Here is a 12,960-nt window from a genome sequence, read left to right as displayed (position 1 = left end):
TTGGTGCCCTTAAGACCTTCTTAAGGTCACTGAGAGTTGGTTTTATCACTGTCCTGCAGTGTTCATTCCATGGGCCACCATACACTTTTTAATTTTTTTGTAAAAATAAAAATACGTAACTGTAATATAAACATAATGTTCATGTCCCAGATCCAGCAGAACAGTTCTGTACCTTGAGTACCCTCTTCCCTCCCGTTGATGTCAGCAGGAATAATGCATGTGCTCTGCTGCCAAGCATGTGCTCAACTGGCAGACATTAAACCTTGTTGCTGTATCAGAGACCAAGTGCAGCAGATAGCTTATTATCATATTGACAGGTTTCCTGTTAGAAGAGTACAGCCTATCTCCAGAAAAGTGCAGGCTAATTCTGCTGGGTCAAATGCATGTCTGGGGTCAGTACCTAGATAATACTTTCTCATTCCATCAAGTGTATTTTAAACAAGCTCAGTTTGTACCCTTTTAAAAAATGATCTTGTTTTATGACCATTACATTTTTACAAATGAAACCCTGTTAAATGTGTTCTTTTAGAGATCATATAAAAATCCTGATTGCAGTGATTACAAATATAAATTAGGATGAGAATGTTTGATTTTGTAGAGCTGAAAGTTCTCCTTCTGCTTCTGATGAAATCAAAGGAAGACTTTGCCAGTGACTTTGTTAGTAGAAGGATCTTACAGCCCATTATTATGATGTGGAGTCTCCTGATTTCAGTTTTCTGTAGAGAAAGTCTTCTGGGACCTCTGTGACTATTTGGTGTATATACAAATGGGGAGACTGCAGGGTTTCCACTCCCATTATTTTTGACAAGATAATTAAACAAACAAACAAACAAAAATCCAGAATAGCTTTTTGTACCAGTGGTAATAAAGGTTGTCATATATTGCTTGAAATATGGCTTTCATATTCCTACTCTTTCTTCAAGCTAAATGACTGTAAAATCTCAACAGACTAAGTTGAAAACATTCCAAAACTCCTCCAAGTTTATTACTATCAACTTTGTGGTGGTTTGTGATTTATATTAAGACTATATTTCCTGATATGGCTTACAACACTGTCTGGGTAGAAACATCTTGATTATCTCCTAGGAATGCAGTTCTCAAGAGGGAGGCATCATTGTTCTAATTTTGCAATATTGGAAGGCTTTCATTAATTATGAGAGAGAAAAGGATATTATAATATTTTAAATCCAATAGCAACAGTACTCTAGAAGCTACTATCAACACTGCATTTCAGTGTTGCAGAGGGATATTTTCAAATATTATGCAGCAGCAGTTTTGAGTTTAATTGTCTGCAGATGGTAGATGATCTATTTTCCTCTCTCACTGCCACATTTCTAATAGCACCCAGGCTGTTCTATGTAAATGAGTGATCTTTCATATAATTTTGTCCTTAATTTTCCAATATTTTTTCTTTGCATCATTCTCCAGCTGCATCGTGTTGGATCTGACCTTTTAATTTTTTTAATATTCTTTAATATATATGTATCAGAGCGTGCTTAACCATTTAGAGGCAATCATAGAACTGCTGGAAAACAAAGAAATAACAAATTTTATTAATGTGAGCCACAGTAACAGTTGTCTGTAGCAGGGAGTGGTTGTTATAACTCTGTCAGAAAAGTCTAGTTATTTCTGGATATATAGGGTGTAAACAAGTCAGGGTTTTCAGCTTTTTCTTGTGAACTTGAAACTCAGACCTGGGACAGTTACACACATAATTAAAGGTGTGCCACCTCTGAGCAGTCATTCTCTGTATGCTGAACATAAAGTATATGGGTAGTGCATGCATTTTTAGAACAGTAACCCAAGTGGGTACAAGAAAAAGTTAATCTTAACTAGCTCAAAAATGCTTCACATAAAAATTGTCTTTAAAAAACTGTAGGAAAAATGTAGTATTATGAAATAGGAAAATAAAAATGAAACTAGCTCAAATTACTTGGAGAAGTTGGTATTAGACTACTCTGAATGATCAGCTTGTTTTCACTTAGAAAGCTTAGTGCTGTGACTGGCAGAGCCAAAGAGTCTCCAGTTTCCTCAAATGCAGTAAATAATGTGCTCTGAGTCCTTTTCCTGAATGAAGTTCACACGCGACAGCTTATTAATTTGCAGAATAACCACACTAACAACTAAAGATGAAAAGGAACTTGTGGGAGTTTTTTGGTTTTCATTTGTGAGGTTCAGACAATAAACGACTGACCAAGATTCTTCTTGCTGGCGTAGCTTCAGTATGGCTTTTTTTTCCCTCATGCATGCTGACCTGGAACTCTTCCTTTGCCTTAGCTGCGATAATCGTGACTCAGCTTACAACACCATACATTCGCATCGCCCCTGCTGCAGGCGACGACCAGCTAACAGGTCAGATGTTCAAGTACAGACCAGTCACCATGCCCATTCTCTCTCTTTCTTTTTGGCTCCTTTTCCCTGACAGTTTCTTCCTACTCTGCTCATGAACAGTTTCCTGTGTTAAAAGTTCCTTTCTGTTCATAATTTTTTTTCCTCAGCTCCATTAAACTCAGTGGTGTGCTTGGCGCCAAAACTCACAAACACGTCCCTGTATGTACGACTCCGCTGCATGTGCCCATTGTGTGTGTGATCTGTGGAGAGTTCCTTCAAGCCTCATGTTGTAAAGAGATCTCGTCTTGCTCCATCCATAAATTAAATGAAAGTTTGCATATAGATATATATCTGTGTACCTGGTTTTTTTTTTCTCTGTTATTAAATCAAGACACTAGAATTTCTAAATAACTGATGCTCAAAAGTTGCATGTGCAAGTTAGGACAAAGATCTAGTATTAGTGGATTCAGGGGTTTTTTCCTGTGTAATGGTAGGAAGATCATGTTTTCTGGCAAAATTTCAATATGAAAGAAATAAAAATAAAGAAAAAATATTCCTATTTATTATGTCATACATGACTTCTAGGATTAAAATGAAACAACCTAGCATGTGACATATGAGAATGAGCAAGACTTAAGGATTTAAAATCTAATTGTCAAAGTAAACTCAGTATTCAAGTGGAACCATTATTAGGCTGTATATGGCTCGAAGGATGGCTCAGAATATGCTGGAAAACCTTTTTGAACCTGGGGAAATGATTGATTTTGTCAGAAAAGAAACCTGTGCCTAAAACCTTTCAGGGATTTGCAAACATTTTTATTTTCAAAGAGAACCTATTAAAAACTCTAGAACCTGAAGTGGTGAAATATCTAATGGGGGAAGTAAACCTAGTCTATCAACTTTTAGTGTATGATAAATCTTTGCCTTTTTGAAGAATACTGGCATAGTTCCTTGGGAAAGCACATTGTTACCTAAGAGACGAGTTCAGATGTCTGGTATCTGGATACTACTACAGTAAATAAGAAGCAGTTAAATGATTCAGCTTAAGATAAGAGGATTAGTGACATGTCCGCTCTAGCTTTTAATTTTGGGGTATGTGTTATAATAATAAAGCTGAGTGATCCATAATGCCCAAGTTGCCTTGTCAATCAAGACAAAATTGCTGCATGGTATACTTTTATCTTCTAATAATGTATGAACTAACCAGAATAACATACTTACAATGCCATTAAGTAGCTTGTTCTTGTTACTGCTGCTTGGCAGAAGCTGTGTCCGCATACATATTTATACCTCAGTTAATTTTTACTTGACAATTCAAATAAAGCATTGAAGAGACAGGATCTCTTCCATATCCTTGAACTTCAAGTTTTGATTTCTTTATCACAGGATTCAAATAAGCTTTTATATTTTGCCATGTGGAGATTGAAATGTTCTCTCAAGTTTTGGGTTTTTTTTATTTGTTTCAATGCAAAACTGGGTCGCTACAGGTAACACTGGAGACATCCCTGTTCCACAAGAAGATGGCCACAGTACTTAGCAGTGAGAGAAAAGAGATATGGCTAGCTGGCTATAAAGAGATATGGATAGCTGGCTGACATAGGATTTATTTCATTGCTTTGTCACTGGTGGCGTTGGCAGTCTGTGGTTGTCTGTCAGATCTATGAAATTTATTTCCTTTTCCTTGAAAAGAAAATAAAAATGTTCTACCAGAATCTAATTTTGTAGTGAAAAGGAGCATATCAGATTATACTTGCCCACAGCATTTCTAGCTATTTGTGCAATGTATTAGAAAGCCTTTGAAATACCCTCATCATCTTCCCAACCCCACCTCATGTTTGAAAGACTCTGTGCTCAAATGAAAGAAACATCTTTCTCCTCGTTTGCCACAACTGCAGTAGCAAGCAAAGAAACCTCACCCAGCCCACATGGTTGTCCCATGACAGCAACAAGAATTCCTGTTTTTCTAGGAAAACATCCTGTCTAGCGGTCCTTAGGGCAGGCTTTTCAATGCCAGGGCAGTACAGCAGTAGTGGGATCTGCAGTACCCATGAGAAGCACAAAGGGTTTCTTAAAGGAGTTTTACAGAAACTGGACCACACATGAGGGACCTGACAGTCAAACACATTGTCCCCACATTTTTGTCCTATAAATTTCAAGACTGTGGAAAGGATTTCCATGTGAAAGGATCTGTTTATGTGAAAGTATGGGGCTGTTTCTAACTGTAGTTACCACAAGCCCTACAGCTGTAACTGTTAAATGTCACTTAGCATTTTCTGTTCGGTGCTTTTTCCTCACTTCTTTGCTCAGAACCAAAGTACTTATATTTGAGATCAAGAAATTACTTTCATCTTTTAGCATTTGAGGAGATACATAAGCGGCAGTGGGAAGGTCAAGGATAGCATTTTCAGGTTTCTTTACATTGGAACTTGATGCTTCTTGCATAATGAAAATTTAAAATCTTGGCTGCATTCCTGAATATCGTTACCAAATTTGAAAGGTCTTCCTCTTCACAAATATCATGATAATGCAGCTCAGCTTTCAAGCCAGTTCTGCTTGCACTCATTTCCTCCATCCTCGTCATCATTGTCTTGCCTCTTACTGGTGCAGTTGATAAACAATGCATTATTAATGTCTCTTCGTCCTTCTTTTCTCCTTCCTTTTTCATATAAAAATAACAGGTCTACCATTTAAAGAATTACAGGCTAGTTGCCCTAAATATCTTGACAGCCACTCCAGGTTGCCTCTGCAGCCCGTAGCAAAGAGAACTTTTCCTTGCACTTAAATACTTACAGTGTAGCTGTCCTTGAGTTATGGAATAAGATAACACAGTGTAAAAGCAACTGTGAGATTTTGACTCTTAGAAGCCAAAACAGGGAAATCAGTGTTTACTCAATATATAATTATCAGTGATCCAATAATGTAGTAGCTAAGGAATTCAAATTTGGGGGAAAGCATTTAGCTTTCGCTGTTACCTTACAAAAAGTAACTAACTTGAAATCTACTCAATTGAACCTGTCCTTCAACAGACAGAGAATATCTAATATCTTACTCCTGTGTGTGAGGAAAAAAGATTATGTATACATGAAGCACAGTAAGTACTCATGATACTGTCTCCATGTTTTCATAACAAATATGGTTTAACATTCAATTGAAATCATGTAGAATGTTATCAGAAAACTTACCACATAAAAATGTGATGTATGGTCTTAACTTCAAAGTTGAATAAAAAATCCATCTTTTTGAGAAATACTGAAATAATTTCCAGTTTGTTTCAGTATTTTGTAAGAGACACTTCATCTAATAGGTTTAAATTGGCCATATTTGGTATTCACTTGGCCCTCATATATTTTGTTCTCTGCATTCTGATAAAATAGCATGCTTGGAATCATGATTAGGCTGTTCATTCTTTCAGACATTTACTTAATTGTTGAAATATGTCTGAGCTACTTGTATTTGAATTAAAGTATTTCCATTTGTGATTTAGTGGAGCAGCCACTACTTTGCTGGATATTATTAAGACTGATTTCCATAGAATGCCCTTTTTACGACCCATTGTAATTACACATCCAGCTGCAAGAGAGAGCTCTGTATTGTACATTTTTCATACATTAAATTCTTGGTAGAAATCAAATGCAGCAAGATCTGTCAGAAGTTTTGTAAAGTAACTGATACTTAATGATTGGGAAGATTATTTTTTTGTAAAAGATGGGGCAAAAGCTTAAAACATAAATTAGTTTTATCCTGCACACCTTAAGGTCTGGATGATCTCCATATTTTATAAAGAAGTTAAAAGCAGTCATAAAATAATCCTTGTAAGCTTCTTCTCCCTTATGAAGTTAGCACCATAATAAAATATACCCATTTCTTAGGATGTGCATTCAGTACATAGCAAGATTTATTGCAGTCTTCTGGGTCACATTCTGTTCTCAGCCATTCCACTGTAAAAGTGAAAAAAATAAACTGAAATCTTTGATTGATTAAATCACAACTTCATGGAATATTTTTATGTCAAGATATTTATTCCAGTTTTGTACTGCATTTATGAAAATACAGTTTGTTTATTAACACAAAAACCAACAGCATAAATTTGAGAAAGAGTGTTTTGCTATTTACCCCGATTTTTGCTTTACAATGCATCTGAGGTGTAGCAACATGTACTGGACAGACTTTCACATTCATTTTTTCTCCATCCTGGACCATGTAACATTGATTTAGATGTACTCTGACATGCTAAAACTTGAAGTGCTATTTTGGGCAATGTAGAACCCTCTATTTCCTAGTTGAGACTGTTTCCTAGTTGAGTCTCTAATAACAAACCTATGTGCAGACATGTCTGTCTGCAGGTTCAATACACTATTTTAGAAGTTTATTCTTGTCTTGGTACTTCTGGGCAACATTTGCATTAGTTGGAGTTGTGGATAGTTATCCAGGGGAGAATAAGCACCTGTGTGCTGTAAAGTCAAAGCCATATTGCAGTGCTGTTGCAAGATAAGTGACAAGGAAAGCAGAATGAGAATGGATCTGACTTTCCAAAGTGAAATTCTAACCCTGTTTTTATATGATGGCCCCAATGATTCTTGTACCAATTGTTCAAGGATTCTGGTCCTCTTCTCAGCTGGGCAGAATGCAAAACAAGGAAATGTTCCTATTTTCTGCAGCACTGGCTGAATGCATTTCAATGGGCTGAAGTGTCACTTGTGATTTATTGCCCATTTTTGTTCTTTTATGTGTTATATTTGTCATTTTTGCAGTGACAGTTTCATCTATAAAACAGTATAGTTACAAGAAAATGTTAAGAGGATACAGGAGTGCCGTGGGAGTTGCTGTTTCCTTTTCTTCCTTTTATTTCCCCTAGTATGTTACAGAGTCAAATGTCAGGTTTTCTGTAAGACAGTGCAGCCAAAGCATCTATGCTTTTAAGCATAAGTACATTTTCCACAGAGCAACTGAAGAAGAGCTGAAGTTAAACAATAAGACAAAGAAGGCCTAAAATTAATGCTAATAACATTTCCCAAATGGTGAAATAACCCATAATACAAATACAAGCCATTGCTATCTACACAGTGAAGAGCTCAACTCGATTAGAAATCAGTTATCAATGTGATCATATTTGTTATGTTAAATACTCCACTTCTTGTTTTACAATAACAGTTCCTTTAACGGTCTCTGGAAGTGGGACCTTTCCAGCTTCCATGCACTAGTAGAAGAATAGGGAGGATAAAATGCAGAGTCATAGCAGCAGTTTTTCTCTGGCCATTGATGCTTCTGGTTGGCCAAGGGGGTGTGGGTTCTTCTGCTGTCCTGGCACTGCATCACCAGAAGAGCCACTGTGTTACACACCTGGGACAGGAACAGCTGGAGAAGATCCCATGAAGTATCAACCTTTCCCTACCTTTAGGAAGGACAAGTAGCATCATTAGGTATGTTTACCACTGTAGAAACAGGTTGTCTTTTATTCAGGGCAGTTAAAAAGTTGGTTGCCACAGAAGTAAGAGTCAGTCATTGCAGTTACAATGCTGTGTTACATCCCCCAAGTACAAAACCAGTCTGGAAGTTTGAGTATTCCAGTTCATACCTGAGAGAAAAATATGATTCCAAGTGTCTAGTGTCTCCTTCATGACTAGAGTCATCCAAACTTAATGTAAGCCACTAAAGATGGGTCTGTTTGGGTCATCCTAGCTTGAAAAATAATCCATTCTCTTAGTAATGTGTAATCTTCATGTCAGGATATCTGTGAGGCTGTTTTAGGTTGGGCTGGGAGGAGAGGGAGCTTTTCTTAATCACATTACAGAGAATGGAAGCATAAAATCCAGTCATGAAAGTAATTGTATGAATGAAATTACCAGGATAAATTCTTAACAAACTGAAGGAATCTCTGTTATCTGTTTAGTACTGGTTCTAGTCAGTATAACACCTACTTCAAAATGTTTCAACATAAGCAGTGTACAGAGAACAGAAAACAATGCAAAATAACAGTAGGTAATTTTTAGAGCCTAACTGTCATATAGTGTGTTGCTTCACTTCTGTATAAAAAAAAAGCCTCTGATTTTTACATTTGAAACAGAGTTTTGTATGTATCAAAATAAAAAATTAAGGAGAGACAAGGGAAGACAAAGAAACTCAGAGATATAAGTAGTAACTAAAAAACCCTGTGAATTTCAGTGTTTCCCATCTGTAGTTTTTGACTGTATTCATAAAATGCTAAGCAATTTGAATTTTAACTTGAAGTAAAATGTGGATAAAATAATCTGTAGTTCTTGGAGTCTGCAAATCTGGTGTTTGTACCACTGGAGAGTTTGACAAATGTTTAAGGCAATATTATCTGTTTTAATGTACAGGTGAGCATTCAGATGTGTTATAGTTAAACAGAGTAGTGCAGCAAAGAGGAGAGTAATACTGTCAACTTTAAGCTGAAGTTACAGAACGTACTGTCTTGGGCAAAATAATGTTTCAGCAATTCATTCCGTTTAGTTTCATTGAAATAGCTCAAATCTGAATAAGTATCTAAGCCAAATTTGTCTGCTTGTAGTAACAATTCAGCACTGTGCAAGCCATAACTGCAGTTATTGATGAGTTTTTAACACCTTCTTCAAACAATCTATTGAAAATGTCCTTTTCTGCACTAATGGGAGTTTGACTGCAAGAACCAATGATTTTAGAACTCTGAGAAAGGCACTCAGATGTATCTGTGCATTTTCAAGTCTTCATTTTCCAAAAATTTTGAATTTTCGTTTCCTTCCCTACATCTGATTTTCTATCACTGCTGAGCACTAAGTTTTGTGTACATAGAAACTTCCCATGCAAATGAAAGTTGAGACACAGTTTTCCATAAAAGTGAACAGAAGTTGGTGTCTTGCATGGTTTTAAGCTGTCAAGAGGGGAGATAAGTACTATCAGGTTCTGTTTAAACTTTTGAGTTCATTGGAAGAACAAAGTAAAAAATAGAGGAAAAATAGTAAATTTTAATTGGTCAGATGCAAACAAAGTATTCTATAAACCTTTTTGAAGCAAAATAGTTGCACTTTTCAGTATGCTTTCAGCAGTAGACTGCTTCTGGTTATGAGTCAATGTGTCAATAATTAAAAGTGAAAAGAGCTTATTATAAAAATGACTGTTCAGAGCATTCTTAATCAAGTAGGACAAATGGAGATTTTCCTTTAACCCCTAAAACCTCCAGGAAATAAATGAAAACCCAAATTTAAATCAATGATAACTATTCAGAGGAGGCCTAGTCTATTCTTGTCCCTGTACTAGAATATTGGTTCATTCAACATTATTTCAGTCTGAATAGGTTTTTTTATTGGCAATGCTATAAAAATTTCTGAAATGTGAACAAAAGAACTGCTACACTGTATTGGCACAAAGACAGATGTAGAATTCTGTGGAATTATATTTCCTTTGTTGTGCTGATTCTGCTTTCCAGTTCCTCTAGCTGACCTTCTTGTCTCAAAACAGTGTTGACTCTGAAATGCTTTAAAAGTAGTTTTGAGTCTTTTTTCCTACTTTTTATAAATTTATCACAGACATATTTTTCTATTTTCTATTTCTTCACGCATCATTGCATGTATAATTCCATTTATTTGTTAGTAGAATGAACTATGTTCATTCTATGTTCTTAACTATGTTATGTTTTCTTCCAGGAAAATGTGTGGGTGGTGAAAAATGAGAACTAAATTCCAAGTGTGATTGTTTTGAAGGCTTTCTGAAGAGTCCTTCATAAGGATTGCAGTGTGCAGGGAGGTTGGTGGTGAAAGTCACCAGGAATGTCAGCCTCATCTGTAAAGCCAGTGGCAGCACAGGTCAAAACATCCATGAGTGTTCAGACCTCCCACAGAGATACCTATACTGCATTACCCTCTGCCCCTCTCCTCCTAATGGCAAAGTAACCAAGCTTTCACTGACTTTCCATTTGGAGCTGTTCATTTGTGTTCCTCTGCTTAAGTCCTTGGCTGACAGTGAGATCAGAAGATGATACCTTACTCTGCTACTTCTTACCCATAGCTTCAGGTTGCTTTGTTCCCATGCTGGATGTGATCCCTTGCATTCAGGGATGGAAAATAAAACAGCTGTGTTTGTCCAGGCCAAAAGCATCTAGTTTTGTAGATGAGTTTCACCCTGAGTAGGTCAACTCCAGAAACATTACTGTGATCTAATTTCACATCTTCCCTGCTGGGTAGAAGCCAGTTGAGAACTAGAAAACCACATTTTATCTTCCTTGAAGAGGGCAGAGTCCTCTTCAGTCTTGAAATCCACACCTTTCTGTTTCTAGAAAACAGCTGAAATAAATTCTCAGTGGTGTTGGATATTTCTTGTCATGTCTCAGTACACTTTCAGGAGTAGATCTAGTGTTGAAAGCGTGGGAGTCAACAAGAGGTTTCCTTCAGCAATAGGAGAAACTTACATACATTTGGTGGGGCTGATGGTAAATTGTCCACTTCTTTTACAGCGATGGCCTAAAAGCGGTGCTGACTTGCTTAGAAAATGTGTTAGGTATGGAAAGGATCAATTCAGACTGTCTGCTTTCATTTCCTTAGAGCTAATTTGAGTTATTCTTCTACCATGAGTACTGTTGGTTTGAGGTTGTGTAGAGAACCATAAAAGCAAATGTTTCAGGTCTAAAGGCTACCCTTGTTGTACATTATGTACCTTTATGACTTCTTGTTCACAGAAGTCAGGGCTGTAAGATGCAATTGCACTTCCAATGGCTGCAAGTGGGACATCTTGCACAGAGCATTAGCTGGGAACAAGCCCTACATTCAAAACCTGCCATTTCAGCCCTTGTTGGTGCTTTTGTTCTCAGACCTCCTCATCCTTATTCAGTATGATACCTACATGCATACAGCTAATATGATGCAAGTATATTCTCATTACTCCTCAGTCAACCTTGATTAGAAATGTGTGTCTCATCATGTTGTGTTTGTGTAGTCAGAGGGGAGTTGGTAAAGAAGCCCAGTTTTATCTTTCCACAGAAGTCAGGAGGATTTCCACTTTTATTTCGGTGGTGGGAGCTGTTTTCAGATATGCTGCCATGGCTTTTCCATTTGTTGGCAGAGGTCTGTGATGTGTTCCATTGTGGCTGCTTCTTTGGCCACACATAGTGAATACTTATAAATATGTAACCGTCCTTTTTTTCTTCATAAAATAGACTAAAGTTTGTGGAAGTACACTTTAGGGTCATTTGAAAGCTTAAGGTTCCAAAGTACTTTTTTCCTTAGTAAATTATTTATTTCCTAGAAGGAGATACACTGTGTCTGTATATTTGAGACTTGTTAATAATTTCTGGTTATGGTACAGCTATTGAGTGTGCTTTAAACATCCCTTAATGATCTCAATGCTGTTAAAGTGGGAGTGCTTATGCTTTTTTCTCAAATGAATAAGGGCTTCCAACTCCTTGGGTGCCCACAAGAGAGAAAAATTTTTATGAATTTTAATTATTTAAGTTTCTTTGCTTAAAAGAAAAAGGCAAAGAGGAGCTAGCAGAAAGGATGGTGGCTTTGTTTCAAAGGAGAAATGAGCTGTTTATCAACACTTGCTTGTTTAAGTTTTTTTTTTTTAAAACCACAGTCTCCAGAAAAAATCCAGACTAAATTGTCTGGATTAAAATTCTGTTAAAAATAGATTGTGATGAGACCAAAAGTCAAACTGGGAACTTTCGTTTTAGGCATGTTTTGTAAAGAATGTTGTTATTCCTGACAACCAGAAATGCAGATGTTTAACCAAAATAGTCTTTCTGCTCACATACACCAACATGAATCATCCACCAGTGAGAGAGACAGTTCATGTGATAGTCAGTTAAATGAATTGTATTCATCAGTGAAATAGCTCTTTGCATGTCTTTTCATGCAGTTCTTTGTCACTTATATTTACATTTTCCTAAAGAATATCACAAACAAAATTAATAATTCATAACTATTGTTACACAGCAGAGCCTTATTTTGATACTCCCTTCTTACCACAGACCTTCTAACAAGTCTGTATTTTCCTGTATTTAAAAAACACCAAATAAAAAATATACCAAATCAACATAGTGGTCCTCAGGAAATACAGAAACCTTTTTCTGGGCAAAGAGGATCTGTACACAGCAATATGTATTGTGATGATGATCCTAAATTGCAAAGAAAATACTCTTCTGCTAAAATGTAAGTGCTGTTTGCCCTCCTTCTCAGACTTCAAAACGATAGAGTGGTGAGTACATCATAGGAGGGAAAAGTCAGACTATGTTGATTTCAACACTTAATTACTCCTATGCTTAGCAAAATAGAAGGAAAACATTGTCTCTGCCATGTAGAAAAAGCAATTTATACATGAGCATTTCCAAGAGAAACCAGGAACAGAAAGGAAGAATATTGTAAAAAGAGAAGTAAACAAACCTTAAACTTGCCACATTTCCAAAACTAATATATTCAAAACATTTTTCAGTTTTCTCAAGAGAGAAAACTGAAAAACTGCTGATCAAAATCACCTTCTGGCACAAAGTGTACCCTGCCCAACAACACCTCATAACTTCTACCATATGGACAGAAACCTGCAGTTTTGAAGGAGAGCGAGGAGCGCTGATTGGAAAGCTAACAATGAGGATGGCAAGGGAGAACTCACTCTCCTAGCTGGAGTTCTACCAGGAGTAATAAA

The 12,960-nt window shown here is 36.6% G+C and overlaps 1 protein-coding gene across 6 annotated transcripts in view; it reads left to right on the top strand.

Annotated features, from left to right (window-relative positions):
* PTPRM (protein tyrosine phosphatase receptor type M) overlaps positions 1 to 12,960 on the top strand; it is a 441,308-nt gene that overhangs the window by 269,058 nt on the left and 159,290 nt on the right. For 3 of the 6 annotated variants that reach the window (XM_066561774.1, XM_066561765.1, XM_066561758.1), the window contains exon 14: positions 2,278 to 2,352. The exons of the other annotated variants lie outside the window; for them this stretch is intronic. In XM_066561774.1, the coding sequence (XP_066417871.1) occupies positions 2,278 to 2,352 (75 nt within the window). The remainder of the gene's footprint in view (positions 1 to 2,277; positions 2,353 to 12,960) is intronic. 6 annotated transcript variants of the gene reach the window in all.

Source organism: Molothrus aeneus, chromosome 1 (genome assembly GCF_037042795.1).
Source record: "Molothrus aeneus isolate 106 chromosome 1, BPBGC_Maene_1.0, whole genome shotgun sequence".
Taxonomy (NCBI): Eukaryota; Metazoa; Chordata; class Aves; order Passeriformes; family Icteridae; genus Molothrus; species Molothrus aeneus.
The sequence above is the reverse complement of the archived record's forward strand: the minus strand, read 5'-3'. Positions and strand labels throughout refer to the sequence as shown.